The following is a 16730-nucleotide window of genomic DNA, read 5'->3' on the forward strand; positions in this document are numbered from 1 at the left end:
CAAATGCTTATGTACCCCTACGACTGACATTAAATCTGAAAACATGATGGTCCTTAACCTAGAAATAAAGGAAACATTTTCATTGCTTTGAAACCATGCCTCTGTAACTAGACATATATGATTGTGTGCAAATTCAGTCATTTGTTTTTGTTAAGACTCCTGGCACTGATTAGAGCCACCTTAATGCATTCTGAATTAGATTTTACTAGGTTAGACTGTCCAACAGATAGACTCTGCCCAAAAAGGTACAATGGGGGCAGCAAATGATTTAGCCAGAATATGAAAGCCATGGTATCCACTGCCAGCCATTCATTCAGTACTTCTGGCACCCATACTACTAGTCAAAGTCATGTCATCTGGGTTGTAGTCAGGTCTTTAGGTCTCTACACCATAGAGAGAATCATTCTCATATCCCTGCATGTGATATCAAAATCTATTATCAAACCCACACAAAGTGGCTGTTGTTCAATGTCTCTTAGTAGTACTAGTACTCAAACACACACACACACACACACACACACACACACACACACACACACACACACACACACACACACACACACAAATGATCATCTTACCTAAATATATTTTCAGCATTTGAAAAGCTCCATTTTTTACTGATCTTTTCTTTTCCACATGTTTTCCTCATTCCCATTGCCATAACAACCATCTGATAGTAAAGGACAGGCAAACACCTTCTCATAAAATCAGTGGCTGGCTGTTGTATGAACTATAGACTGTTTATATCAGTGGACACAACAATGCATATGTATAATGCAGGATTGGTTTCTCAAGAAGGAATTTTAAGAAATATGCATGTAGCAAACATACAGAAGATTTTGTTCATTTAAATGGCATATATAACTATTACCTGTTGATTTTCACAGTGGTGGTACTGCGGTAGCATTGTCGCCTCACAGTAAGACGTTGTCCTGTTCGATTCTCAGCTAAAGCGTCTTCTGTGTGGAGCCATGTGTGAATGGGCGTACCTTCATTGAAGGTTGTGCGGCAGGGCTGGCAACTCGGCATGTAAAAATCTACTGCCAATCATTAGCGTACCGGAGTTCCGCTGTGGCGACCCCTAACCGGGAAAAGCCAAAAGATGCAACAATCTGTTGATTTTCACAGTCCATGCTATGCTTGCAGTCACCAGTTGCAGTGGAACTGTTCACGGCCAAGAACTTTACCACAGCAGAGATGAAGCACATGTTCCATCGCATATTATCAGCATACACTTGTCCAGTTCACACTTTACTTAGAGAATCCAAAAGATGTCATACATTTTTTCTGAGAGAGAAATGGCAGTTTACAAATTATAGGTAAAATAACTTCTATAAAAATGAGGCTCATCTCCAAATGTGTGCTGTGTGTGTGTATGTGTATAGTTTCAATATATTTGAAATAATTTACATTCACATGTCATATGTGGATACATTGCTTTGTACATGAATCTAGAATTGATAGTGAGCAAATAGGGCTTTTCGGGTTCCACAAAGTGATATATTTTTTATGGAAATGTGTCATTTGCAGGTCAAACCATGTAGTCAGCGCAAAGGACTCTACTTCACCTTTTTCAAAATAAAAGCTCACTTTTATATAATAAGTTTTTGGGTAGGTTTCTTTCATATCATATTAATGTGTTTCTGACATAAAATAATTGTTTTGTGCAACCATTAGAGGAAACTCAAGAAACCCATTTGTCTTAAAAATCTCAGGACATTAGCAATTTATTTTTCTTGCTTTTTTTTCCCCACAGGACATAAATATCCAAATAGGAATTGCCCTGTACTAAAAGCGACACGTGATAACCCTAGAGAAACCACATCACAGTGGAGAAGTGGAAGACAAGGACATTCACTAGTACTTGACACAGGTCATTTGGAAATATATTAGAGGATAGTTGTCCACCATTAGTTTGTACAAGTGATATTCAGAGAAGTATATACATTAGAACAATACCAGCTTCTGCCTGTATGAGTCATTTTAGGGAAGGTGGTAGGAAAACATTAAGAAGGGTAATTTCTTTGGAGAGTGTTGACCAGAGCACTGTGCCAGCCCAGTCATTATGCAAGCACCAATATCTCATTTGTGTAACAAATACTCTACTTCATGAAGAGCATGATCCCTTCACTGTCTCTCTTTTGCTGAGTAAGTTAGGTAATGATTGGCAAGCAACATCCCTTAATTGTATTGGATAGTGAAGGCTCTAAGTTAAACGTGAGATTTTCTTTACCTCTGCCCTTTCCCTCATGGGAAGTCTTCACTTGAGCACCCTTTCAATGGTCTCTGAGAAGGCTGCAATTCTTAAACATAATCATACATAGAGAATTGGTAGCTTCTGAATAAGACAGCATGTTTGTGAAGATGTTCCTGCATATTTATTTTTAAATTTTGTTTACTGGGGTAGAACATTGATCACACTGGACCGTTTTTACACTCAGCTCAGGTTACATACACAGTAACCAATAGTAATAGTGATATTACACTCAGCTCAGGTTACATACACAGTAACCAATAGTAATAGTGATATTAAAGGCATAACTAAATTATGTATAATAGTGATATTATTTTGTCTTCAGATGTGATTTATATAAAAATGAAAATAAATTAAATTCAGGTCAACATTCACTGAGCCAGAAGTATTTAACCCATTAGCTGAGTTCAAATGGAATTTGAAAGAATAAGAAATGCTTGAAGTTGTTGTTGTGTCTTTCGGCTTTTCCCGGTTAGGGGTCACCACAGCAGAACTCCGGTCGCTAATGATTGGCAGTAGATTTTTACGTGCCGAGTTGCCAGCTCTGACGCACAACCTTCAATGAAGGTACGCCCATTCATGCATGTCTCCACACAGAAGACGCTCTAGCTGAGAATCGAACAGGACAACGTCTTACTGTGAGGCGACAATGCTACCGCAGCACCACCACCGCAGGATAATAAGAAATGCTTGAAGTAAAAGAGACATTTTATCACTAGACTGCCATGTATTATTAATGGTAATCAAAAGTAAAATGAAGATATGCTGAGATGCAATTTAGCTTTTCCTTTCTCCATTAGGTACAACTTCTGCTGTAGCTGGAGTAACAAGTGTTACAATTCTAAATGCATTAACTACTACCACCTCTGCAGCCTTCTAGCACTTTCTAAAATCCTTTTTATATACCAGAAGAAATAAAGTCTTAGGAAATGCCTCATATCATCACTTGTTTTGAATTATACTTAAAGTTTAGAAATACTAAACATTTGCCATTGAATTTAAACACATTTCCAGCACATTTAAATGCAAATGTTTCTTCAGCTGTATGAAGAATCATTTCTGATTAAAGCAGTGGACAACTATTTGTTTGATCTGAAAATCTTTTTTCCCTTGGGGAAAAAAACAACAAATATAGCAGGTTTGAAAATCTGTTCTCATGTTTTATTATGGATTTCATTGAATAATACATTTTCTGACAAGAAGACAGAGTTACTCTTCATTCCTTTGTGGTCGAAGGATGATGCTGTGGTAGGTTTTGATACAAGAGAAGGCTGTTGGTGGAATCAAGCGGCGGTCAATGAAATTGTTCTCCAGGTGTACTGAAACAAGGGTTGAGTCTTCTGTTTTCCGAGTGTCACAGATGGAGTTCAGGGGCACGTACCTAGAAGGAAATAAAATTCACTCATTGAAATAAAATAGGTGTCACAGAACTGACACATCACCATATGTGGGTACTGGAGAAATACATGGCTTCAGAAACTTCTTTTCTCCAACAGATTTTAGTACTTTACACAATTTTATGCTACCAGTAGTTGGTCCTAATACCGAAAAAAAAAAAACACATATACAAACAGTACAACTAACTTATACAAATATAAACAAATGCTTAATATTAATGGCTAGTACTGGTCCCTATATAGTCAGAAAATGAAATGTTATTTATGCTAATAAAGTCAGATGATGATTTCATCACAGTTATCAATAATTTTTGAGCAAAGTCCTTGGGATTCAGTAGTCATAATCTGAAGTAACCCAATCTGAAATTGCCCTCTTTTAGATTTCTAGAGTTCATATCCACACCAGCTTCTAAATGCCCATGACTTTTTAATTTATGATTACATTTAGGCCAATAAAGCCAAACCTGACTAGCTATAAAAATGAATGCTTTGTCGTGACCTCGTCAGCGTAGCATAAATGGATTGTTTGGCTATCATTTAGAAACACACAGTTAGACTCAAGCCTTGAGTCCACAAACAAAAGGTTACCTGCAAAGTATCCTAAACAACATCCAAACCAAAGGGTAAAAAGATCACACATACAAACCACTCAGTAAAAAACTGTAAGAAAGACCCACCCAAGCTAGGGCCTTCTCTGTGTAATGCTTTAAACTTCCTGTAATAGAGGCTCATGGGATATATATGCAAATGGCCCCTTAATATCATATCAGTGTTTCAGAGACATGGTTTCTATTTTTAAATAAAATATAATATATAAAAAATAAACACAGCACCAAACTGTGATGTAACACAGTGAATTTATTCCAATGACCACCCAATAACTGCAGACTAGGTTTCCCTCCAATGCATGGAGCTTCTTCAGTGCATAAAATATCCAGTGTCTAATCCCCATATAAATACCTTCAGGCAAATAAAACAAAAATTATGTAAAGGGGCAGCAACCAAACATTCAAAAATAAAATACCATTATACTCAAATGATATGAAAAGCATGATTAGATGCATCAAAACAATACTTAACATGTGACTTCACTATGTGTGTGTGTGTGTGTGTGTGTGTGTGTGTGTGTGTGTGTGTGTGTGTGTGTGTGTGTGTGTGTGTGTGTGTGTGTGTGTGTGTGTGTGTGTGTGTACACACACACACACACACACACACACACACACACACACACACACACACACACAGAAAAAGCTATACAAATATGCACATATTTATTTAGTTTAGAGTTATACAAATATGTACATATTTATTTAGTTACTTACTTAAAAGTGTCCTGTTACAAAACAGACATACCTCAGTATGGTTCACAGTTCTGTGAAGTTTGAATGGTAAAGTTAGAAATTAAGTGCAGGCTGGGAATACAAATGAATATACTACAGCTTGCTAGGACATAGAGTGAGAAGTCACACAGAAGAGTGAAGGAAAAAGACAACAGTGCGGGGGGAGTGCTGAGTATATACTGGGGTATACATCAAGGTGATATTGACATGACTGATTTTTATCCTGCATCAGGAGGGAGACAACACTGAAGGAAAAGAGCTCGACTAGTCTGGCTAAAGGGGAAGGATAGGTAAGCTGGAGTTGAAATGAGGAAAACAAGCAGGGGAAAAGAAAACCTGGAGGAAGGAGGAGAAAAATGCTTATGTATAAATAGTCTTCTGGGAGGCCACAGGAGACCTACACATTCACAGCAGTAAGGTATTGTCAAAAGATATTTGTCCCAGATTCATCCCGGAATGCGTGGTGACACTGTTAACCATTGAGCACTAGAAAAATAGCAATGAAAGTATGAAGAGTCAGGAAATCAGGTTACAGAAAAGCCAGGAGGCTGCAGGGAGAGGTGCGATGGATGTAGACCAGCAGAGAGGGGGTAGAGGGAGATAATGTATAAGTAGCAAACAAGCTTTTTTATGATTACTTAAACAGATGGCAACAGTTTTCACTGAACCGTTAAGTAAATTATGCACCGTCTCCCTGAGAACTGACACAATGCCACAAGACTGGATAATGAGAACAGTGTAACCCTTACACAAAGATGGGTCCAGGAAGGCTCCAGGGAATTTCAGGCTTAATAGTTTCACTTCCATCCTGGAAGAAGTCATTGGGAAGGTACTGTAGGGCCTTCTAGAGTTGACAGCATGGCTATTTGCAGCAGAAGACTAGCCATTCTGTTTTATCCATGTTCTGTTACTGGGTCTCCACACAGATGGATTACATAATCTTGTAGATTTCATATGCCTGGATTTGCCTTTGAGACTGCCCCACACAAAAGACAAAGTGGAAGTTAAAGTGTAAAGAGTGAGGTCCAAAATGATGAAATGGATTGGGAATAGGCTACCTTACAGAAGCAAGGAGCAGCAGTTACAGGCAGATCCAAGGGCATTAACCTGTTTATGGTCATGCAGCTACAAAATGTCTACACTTAAGTCATATTTATGAACTCTGTGGGTTAAAAATTATATAAACCACCTACAAGTATTCCAGCAATAATAAAACCATTATAAGATCAAAATTTCACCCATCATTTAAGAAATGCGCATCTGTATAAAGGGACTACTTAATTATTACTCACATACCACGCCATGTTATTTTTTTGTTGTATATATTCTATACATTTTTCCACCACTTATACTTTTATTGACTGCCCTGCCACTAAACGCAGCATTGTATATTGTTTTTATTCTGGCTTACTACATCATAGGCCATTTCCATAGTGAATATTTATGTCTTGTTGATTTTTGAATCATTTGTAATTTGATGATATCAAATGATTTTTTTTTCCTCACTACATTATCTACTGTAATTGTAATAACTGTGGCACTTATTCAAGTGTGTGTGAAAACATATTAATGCAAGTAGGCAAACATAAATTTAAATATTATAAGGCTTCAGGATATAGGTTCAAGCACACCATCTACAGATTAAATAAAACCACATTAATACATATGGCATAACTAAGAATGTAGTATATGGAGAACTGGAAGTTGAGGCAATTTGAAGGGATGAGAATGCACAGTTGGGGGAGGGATGCTAGAACATAGCTGATCAAAGGTAGGTGGATAGCAGGCATAAGCCAGAGTGCTGTACTGTGTTTACAAACACTATAGGTATGTAAAGGAACACAGTGAGGACTAAAACTCATGGAGCAGTCAGTGGTATAAAACAGGGCAGAGACTTTTTACAGAGATAAAGCAACAACGGGAGGATGACCCTTAAAGGTGGATTGTCTAGGGTAGAAGAAAGTATTTGTTTAATTAATGTTTTGTTGAAACTGACCATCAGTGGGTAGAAATAAGATTTATTTTAAAAGGTGTTATAACATTGCAAGTAATTCCAATAAAGAAAGGCTACATGCAATGTAAATACATAGCCAGATTACAAAACAGGAAAAGTTAATTATTTTTAATCATCTCCTACACTTGGGTAAACTGCAACTACTGAAATGGGAGAGTGTAGAAGTGTGGGTAAGAACATTTCTTCTTCATCTCCAGTGTGGCACAATATATTTTTCATTGTTTCTGTTAAATGCAATGATATGTGGTGCTAGCTTATTTCACAGTGAGATGTCCTGCTTTAGATCTCAAATTAACTATAGGAGGGACAAGAATGAGGCTGAAATGGCAGTCTAATTAAGTGGTGTGCACAGTAAGCAAATGAGGATGCAAAGAATAAAACCATCTGGTACAACTGAGAAAGTAGCAACCAGGAAAACTGTTCAGAAAGAGCAGTTATGACTAGTAAGTAAGAACTTTCAGTACTGTTTAAGTGGGGTGATCAAATGTGAGTCAAGAGGCAACAGCATCACTGAAAGGACTAGGTGTTTGGGAGGCAGCAAGGTCAATAAAATAAAATATAAAGAGTTTCATAGGTTCATAGGTTCATAGGTAGGTACTAGGCTATTGGCCCTAGGGCCTGTACAAGCCTAGCCAAAAGGTACCCTGGCTTTCGCCACCCAAGAAAATTATTTCCCTGTGCCCCTGTCAAGCAGAACCACAGAAGTGATCCCTGGGGTGAATTTCCTATTACCCATCCGATCATCAAGATTTTTCTTGAAGAGTGCTTAATGAGGAGCTCTGTTTGACATAGATAGGTAGTCTGTTCCAGAGTATGGAAAGTCTCTGGGACAGGAATCTATCCCTCTAGCATGTTCTGTTTATTGTGATGACAAGGTTTAGGTCCCTAGAGCGTATAGCCCAGAGGGATTGGTATTTCTTTAAGTGGAGCATGTCCAATAGCTCTGGGTTTGACATAGCTTTGTATATTAGGCAGAGATTGCCTCTGAGTAGGCAATATGTGACGGAGTAAAGCTGGAGTTTTTTGATTCGGTCTGCATAAGGCATCTGTTTGAGGCCAGTAATCCTCTTTCTGAGGTATTTTTGCAGCCTTTCCAGTTGTTGTAGATGTCTTGTGAGGTACATACCAAAAGGGCCGTTGTACTCTATAATGGGTCTAATCAGTGATGAGTAGAGGGGAACAATGACCTATTTTTTTCTGGATGAGAAACCTTTTGTGATGAGGTGTGCCACATAGAATTATTTCCTGACCACTGCGGCGATGTGATTATCAAAGTAGAGACCACTGTCCACCTGTGTCCCAAGGTTGCTTATCACACTTTCGGTGTTAAGTAGACTACCGGCTATGTAGTAGTTCATGGGTACAGAGTTTTTACTAAAGGGGATGACAATGCACTTTTTGGCATTGAGCTTGAGACCATGCCTTTGACACCAGGCATCTGTCTCAGTGAGGCCCTTTTGTAGAATGTCCACATCATTAGGAGTTTTCATTATGGCTCCTAGTTTGCAGTCATCTGCGAATTTAGTTAGCCAAAGACCTTCTGTGTTAGGCTGTACTTCAGAGAAGTAGATACCAAACAGGAGAGGACCCAGGACTGAACCCTGTGATACTCCATTTGTCACTGGCCTGAAGTCTGATTTGGAGTCTGCTACTTTCACAGTGTGGGTTCTGTCAGTAAGCCAGCTGGCAACACATCTTGTGACATAGAGATTTATACCTAGTTTAGTGAGTTTATCTATAATTCCAGAGTGGGGGGTGATGTTGAATGCCTTGGCGAGATCTAGATAGGCTGTATGAACCACTTTACCCTCATCTATGGCTTTGGTGACTACTTCAAAGAAGTCTATCAGGTTTAGGAGACATGATCTGCCTTTTACAAACCCAAACTGTGTGGGGTCCAGAGTTTGGAGATCTCCAGTGTCTTTATGAGTTCCATGATGATACGTTCCATGCCCTTGCAGACTAGGCTCATCAGACTAATAGGGCGGTAGTTCCCGGGGTTTGTTGTGGCCCCCCATTTGTGGAGTGGGATAACTGTCACGGTGCGCCATTCAATGGGCACAAAGCATGAGGTGAGGTTATGATTGAACATGGCACTTAGGTGGGGTGCCAGTTCATTCTGTAGTTCATGTAGAAGGCAGCTTGGGATGTTGTCAGATCCCATGGATGCTGTGTTCTTGGCTTTGGAGAGTGAGGTTTTTACCTGTGCAGCAGTGATTACAGGAACTTTGCATTCTTCCGGTATAAAGATGGGCCCTTTAGGGGGTGAGAGGGGGGTAAAGTTAGCACAGAACCTATCTGCCAGGATGTTGGCAATATCAGTTGGTTCTGTATATTTAGTGTCATTGTGCTGTAACTCAGAGCAGATCTGAGTGTTGCCACTGAGATTCTTGATATAGCTATAGAATGCTTTGTGGTTGTCTTTAGAATCAGTGGCAATTTTGTTTTCATAACTAGCTTTGGAGGATTTTATGAGGGATCTCAGCATCTTACTGTGGCTGACCAGGGAGTTCCTCCAATCGTGGGATTTTACTCTTTTTTGCAACAGTTTCTTTCTTCTATTGTAGAGTTTTTTTATAGCAGAAGACCACCAGATTGGCTTCCTTTTTTTGGAGGAGAGCACCTTGGTTCAGTTAGGGATAGCATGATCCATGCACTCGTGTAAGTGCTTATAAAGTGCATTTGTGTAGGATTCAGCAGTCGTACCTCTATTGTCCATCTGCATGGGTGTCATGAAGTTTGCCACTTCTGTCTTAAGAAGCGTGAAGTTGGCTTTGGAGAAATTTTTTACGGTTGTTTCCCTAATGGGGGGTTGGAGCGGGATGTGGATGTTTAGGGTGATTAGCTTGTGGTTGGATCTGACCAATGAGGAGCTGACCTCTGGTGTGGAACACCGGCCACCCATGTTGGTGATGACCAGGTCTAGGATATTGCTGCCCCATGGTGGGGGTGTGGATAAGTTGATCCAAGGCATTGGAATTGATGATTTCCAGAAAACGTTGAGCAAAAGAGTTGGTACATGAGTAGTTTTCCCAGTTAATGGTAGGGTAGTTGAAATCCCCCATTATTAGAGTGTTGGGTAGTACCTTAATATTTTCCAGTGTATCAAGAAAAGAGGAGTGGGAGTCCTGGGGCATGGTGGGGGGTCAGTAGCAAGCTACAATCTGGATTGCAGTTTTGCCCAGAGTTAGTTGAACTTGGATAATCTCGGATGCATTATGCTGAGCAACTAGCTTGAAGGTGTGGATATCCTTAATGAATATGGACATGCCTCCACCTTTAGTGTTTCGGCCCGGGTTTGGTGGCCGAAAAGTGTGGTATGAATTATAGCCTGGTAATACAGGGGTGCTCTCTGGAGCTTTGAACCAGGTCTCTGTCACTGCACAGATGTCAATGTTCTCCATTTTAAGGAGTGCCTCAAGTGAGTGCATTTTGAGGTTTAGACTTCTAGCATTGAGTAGCATTACCCTCAGATTTTGCTTGCTTGTACCTGTTACGGTGGTGAATTTGTCATTTGAACCTTGCCTAAAAAAGGCACTATAGGGGTGGCAAGAGCCTTTGCAGTATCTGGAATCCCAAGGGCAACAGGTGCAGGCCATCTCTGGCCTGTTTAGGAGGTGCTTATTTGATATGATCTTACAAAGAAAGACTATCTTGACAAGTCAATGTGTGATGGTTTATTCACTGGTAGAGGCCAGGGGCTACTCAATTTAATGGATTGTTAAGGAAGGAAAGTATGTTCATGTTCAGTGACAGTACAAAGAGAAAACTTGTGAGTTTTTTCTTTAATTAGTGAGTGTAATAACACAACACATTGAAAGGCAAAATCAGCCTCTGGGACTGAAATAAAGCAGAGATGAGCAGATTATTGTGATGTTCAGACATGCAGATACCCAGATTTGTATGTTTTTATGATTTTCAGTATTGACTTTTCAGAAAAGTGCATTCAGTTTATGGTACCTTGACCAAACTTAGATAATCCCCAACAAAGCATTAGCCCTTTGCTGATAATTTTAAGCAAAGACTTTTGAATGAACAACATATAACATCCAATTAAAGCTGACTTGGTTTGAGCTACAATACACAGCCCCAGTACAGCAATGTTCAGAAATGCAAGTCTCAGTCTCTAGAAATGTTTCACCAATGCTAAGTCTTTCAGAGACTGTATAATATAGCAATAACCCACACCTGGGTGTGGGTAATACTGGATTTACCCACGGTTGGTGTGGTTTGGTCACGAGGGCAAAGCCCGAGTGGCCAAACAAAGCCAACCGTGGGTAAATCCAGCATTACCCACACCCAGAAGTGGGGTATTGCTATTATACAATGACATTATTTAAGAAAAAAAATAATTACTTTTCTTAAATAATGGCATTGTATAATGCCTCCTTGCTGCCCTTCTGCAGCTGTCTGGTATTCTGTGGCAGTTCTGATGTACTGTGCATGCGTAATCCTACGCAGTACATCAGAGCTGTGGGCAAAAGCAATGGAGAAAGCAAGATCTCCGTTGCTTTTTACAAACTGTTTCGCTATGTTAAATGGGTTTAACATAGCGAGACAGCTTTAAAAAAAGCAACAGAGAATATCCGTTGCTTTTTTTAAAGCTATCTCGCTATGTTAAACCCATTTAACATAGTGAGACAGTTTTGAAAAAAGCAACAGAGAAAGCAAGATCTCCATTGCTTTATACAAACAGTCTCGCTATGTTAAAGGAGTTTAACATAGCGAGACAGCTTTAAAAAAAGCAACGGAGAATCTCTGTTGCTTTTTTTAGAGCTGTCTCGCTATGTTAAACTCCTTTAACATAGTGAGACAGTGTGAAGCAACGGAGATCGTGCGTTCTCCATTGCTGTAAAAAAAAGAGTTATAGTAATGGAAAAAGTCCGAGCAACCTGACCTTTTTCCATTACTATAACTCTGATTTACAACGTGCACGCTGACCGATCAGCATTCACATTTTTGAATATTAATGGGGGGGGGGGGTCATTGTATAATCTGTTTTACCCAAGGAAGGACATCACAGCAACATTGGTATTGCAGCACTTGCTTCAGTTGGATATGACACAGCAAGTTATAGGACATGTCTGCTGTTCTAACCTATCAGTACTCAGGAATGACCTAAAACTGTCTGGTGCCCAGAGCTGCAAACATGAAATGACATTCACTGTCTAAGACAAAAAAACAGCAGAAAAGTGCTATTTGTACTTCTTATTAGCAGTACAGTTTCTGTAAATAAACTGCATCTTTCTTATGAGTTCATACTTCACCGTTATATGATTGTGTATACGTTTCTGCTTCATTGTACTACTAATATCCAGTGACATCTGGAATATACCTTTTATAGTGCAGTATTTGGATGGATAATAATCCTCTGTGACTTACTATAATTTTTATGAGCAGCTGCTTCTGTCTTTTGTAAAAGGTCAGCTTGTTTTGTATTCTACATATTCATAAACATAGTATGACCTCACATACAACAGCTGTGTGCAGTGTTTTTATTAAAATCCCATGCCATTGGGGTGATTCATAAACATAGATCATGCTGATAATGCTTTTACAAACCACATATCAAAGTGCATAGTACATACATGTGATAATGCTTTTACAGACCACATATCAAAGTGCGTAGTACATACAGTACATGTGAGCATCATCAGCAGGGATGAGGAAGTAAAGTTTATAAAAAACTTTATAAAGTGCCCTCACATATGTAAGTACTGCCATCCAATCTGCTTTATCTTGTTACTGAATGCATGGTGTCTCCTCACTTTTCATTATTGCCTTCTCATGTGTTTTAACCAGTTAGGTGGGCTGATCTGAAAATCATCTTCAGACGTAACCAACCCTCAAGCAGGACAGCAGATAACATGCAAACTTGCCTGTTCAAATGTACTAACAGCAAGTCCTTCCATCCATAAAAAGCATAGTATAACAATCCTGAAGGCAGTTGATCTTTGCACTGCAGACAAATATGGAGTCCCTTTCCCCCAATTAACAAGAAAATAAAACGTCTTTGTTCTTGTGTCTAATCAACTCAAAGAACACTTTAGTGCATATCACATTATTGCAGATGACCACATGGGTTTACAATAGGTCAAAGCACTACCACTCATTTGTCCCCCTTAAATAAATTATTGATAACCAGAACTGATGGGACTGACACTGTGGCCCTTTTTGCATTTGTTTGCATACTTGCTAAGAATGGCAGTTCATAACTGTATATTTCCTTTCACCACCTATGGCAAGCAGTAATTTTATAAATGCTTAAAGTTTAGTTGCCATAACTGTGGAGCCTACTTTTATAAAACTTGCCACTTACCTGGATAAGGATGTCTAAGTGAGGATCCTTACTAGATGATCGAGTTTTCAGACACTTGAAATTCAAATGGTGGCAACCATATGATAGACTTTCCAAAAAGTGGAACATCCCAAAAAAAAAAAACACAAAAATCTAACTTTTTTACATCTTTGCAAGGGGCACCCCCACACCCCCTGCAAATTAAATGTACCAACTCTGAGATCGCACTGCAGTGAGGAAAATGGTACATTTCCCATTACGCACTGTACCGCAATCTCCATTCAAAACCTTCGAGTTTTCAGAAACTCGATATAATCTCGACCATATGAATTTTGAGTTTCTGAAAACTCGATCATTTGATAGGGATCCCTAACTAGATACCTAACATTAAACACTGTATCTAAAATATTTTTAGTAGTATTTACAGTGGTTTATGCACCAGGTCTTTTGCCTAAAGATAGGATTTTAAACTGCATTTCAAACTTGGGTAATTACGTACTTTAGAAATTTCAAAAGAATTCTAAAAATAGTTTTATAGGTTTATCAAACAAGCTATGTTTAGCACTTAACTGTATTAATCTAAATCATCTGTAGTACCTGTATTGACTTGGAAAGAAGATAACAAGGGCTCAAGCTCAATGCCAAGAAATGTATAGTTATCCTCTTTGGGAAAAACATGTACCCATGAATTACCACATAGGTGGCAATACACTAAACACCGAAAGTGTGATAAGAGACTTAGGGACACAGGTGGACAGTGGTCTCACCTTCGATAACCACATCACCACAGCAGTCAGGAAATCCTTCATTGTGGCACACCTCATCATTAAGGGCTTTTCATCCAGAAAAAAGGAGGTCATTGTCCCACTGTACTCATCCCTCATTAGACCCATTATAGAATACAATGCCCCGTTTGGTATGTCCCTCTCAAGACATCTGCAACAACTGGAAAGACTGCAGAAATACCTCACTAAAAGAATCACAGGCCTAAAGCAGATGCCCTATGCTGATCACCTTAAAAAACTCCAGCTTTACTCTGTTGCATGTCGTCTACTCAGAGGTGATCTCTGCTTAACATGCAAGGCCATGTCAAACCCAGAGCTGTTGGACATGCTACACTTAAAGAAATCCCAATCCCTCAGATCCACACACTCCAGGGATCTAAACCTTGTCATCACAATAAACAAAACATGCTGGAGCGATAGGTTCCTGACCCAGAGACTCCCCAGACTCTGGAATAGACTGCCCATACATGTCAAGCGGAGTACCTCTTTGGCCCTCTTCAAAATGAACCTTGACGATGGGATGGAGAAAGGAAATTCACCCCAGGGATCACGTCAGTCACCCTACTAGACAGGGGTCCAGGGAAGTAAATACTGTGGGAAGAAATAGCCAGGGAATTGTTATGGCTAGGCTTGTATAGGCCCTAGGGCGGATAACCTAGTACCAACCTATGAACCTATGAACATGTCAGTAAAACTCAGATAGTAATAGCTCAAAGTAAACAAGATCTTTAGTTCATAGGTTCATAGGTTCATAGGTAGGTAGGTACTAGGCTATCAGCCCCAGGGCCTATATAAGCCTAGCCAAAAAGGTTCTCTGGCTTTCACCACCCAAGAAAATTATTTTCCCCTGTCAAGCAGTGCTGCAGAAGTGATCCCCAGGTGAATTTTCTATTTCCCATCCAGCTGTCAAGATTTTTCCAAAAGAGGGCAAATGAGGAGCTTTGCTTTACATGAATGGGTAGTTTGTTCCAGAGATGGGAAGTCTCTGGGACAGGAATCAATCCCTCCAGCTTGTTCTGTTTATTGTGGTGACAAGGATTAGGTCCCTGGAGCGTGTGGTTTGGAGAGATTGGGATTTCTTTAAGTGTAGCATGTCCAACAGCTCTGGGTTTGACATAGCTTTGTATGTTATGCAGAGATCGCCTCTGAGTAGGCGATATGCGACAGAGTAGAGTTGAAGTTTTTTGAGATGGTCTGCGTATGGCATCTGCTTGAGACTGGCAATCCTCTTAGTGAGGTATTTCTGTGCCCTTTCCAATTGTTGTAGGTGTCTTGTGAGATATATGCCAAACAGGGCATTGTACTCTAAAATGGGTCTGATGAGGGATGAGTAAAGAGGAACAATGACCTCCTTTTTTCTAGAGGAGAACCCTTTTGTGATAAGGTGTGCCATGTAGAAGGATTTCCTGACTACTGTGGCGATGTGGTTATCAAAGGAGAGACTACTGTCCACCTGTGTCCCGAGGTCTCTTATCACACTTTCAGTGTTTAGTGAGCTACCACCTAGGTGGTAGTTCATGGGTACCGAGTTTTCCCCAAAGGGATGACAATGCACTTCTTGGCATTGAGCTTGAGGCCATGACTTTGACACCAATCATCTGTCTCTGTGAGGCCCTTTTGTAGAATGTCTACATCATTAGGTGATTCTATTATGGCTCCCAGTTTGCAGTCATCTGCGAACTTTGTTAGCCAAAGACCTGTGTTGGCCTGCACTTCAGAGAAGTAGATGCTGAACAGGAGAAGACCCAGGACCGAACCCTGTGGTACTCCACTCATCACTGGTCTGAAGTCGGACTTAGAGTCTGCTACTTTAACTGTGTGGTCTGTCAGTGACCAAAAGTCCAAAAAATATCCAGCATGAGGGAAAGATGAAAATTCTTGAAGTTTATTGTGGCAAACCCATAAGAAGCAAACCGGTTTTGGCTAAAACTCAAGCCTTCTTCAGTGCATCAAAATGTGTTCATTAGAGCAAACCCTGAATTCTGCTTATATACACAAATCAGCCAAAAGGCTTGATGACTTGATTAGAATGATTCATTAGTTAATCAGTTAATCCCAACCAAAAATTAATTTAACTCATTCAGGCCTGGTTTAAATAAGGCACCTAGCCTGATGATCCAAGAAGATTCTTTATTGTTTAATATATTGTACCATCCAGCTTTGGATGTCCTGTTCATTTGTATTTTGTCTATGACAGTAAAAGTAAATTTGGCAGTTGTGTGTGTTAAGGTATGTTTGTAAAGGGCGTTAGAGATCCTTTTAGTTCTAATTTCACTTAGGTGTTCACTAATTCGGTGTCTGAAGGGTCTGGATGTTTGTCCAACATAAAATGAAGAGCAAAAGCAGGTGGCCAAATAAATAATCCAATCACTACTGCAATTGCCAAAACATCTTATCTGGTAAATTTTGGATGTGTTACAACTGGTAAATTCTTTAGTTTGAAATATGTGTGAACAAGCACTACAATGACCACACAGAACACATCCAGATAACGTGTCACCAAACAGAGTTTTCTGTAAAGTGATAGGTGGATTATAGCATTTGTAATGAGTTTGGTAAGAATTGATGGTTCTACCTGTGCGATAAGAAAATGAACACCTGGGATTAAGTAGTTCATTCAATTGATCATGGGCAAGCAAAAT

The 16730-nt window shown here is 39.6% G+C and overlaps 1 protein-coding gene across 1 annotated transcript in view; it reads right to left on the bottom strand.

Annotated features, from left to right (window-relative positions):
• Positions 1-3393: 3393 nt before the first annotated feature.
• Positions 3394-16730, bottom strand: part of LOC122792885 (extracellular matrix protein 2-like) — a 698737-nt gene continuing 685400 nt past the window's right edge. Inside the window, exon 10 of the mRNA XM_044060447.1 lies at positions 3394-3635. Coding sequence (XP_043916382.1) covers positions 3464-3635 — 172 coding nt within the window. The 3' untranslated portion in view covers positions 3394-3463. The remainder of the gene's footprint in view (positions 3636-16730) is intronic.

This window comes from Protopterus annectens, chromosome 1.part0 (genome assembly GCF_019279795.1).
Source record: "Protopterus annectens isolate FY-2018-M chromosome 1.part0, PAN1.0, whole genome shotgun sequence".
NCBI classification, from domain to species: Eukaryota; Metazoa; Chordata; order Ceratodontiformes; family Protopteridae; genus Protopterus; species Protopterus annectens.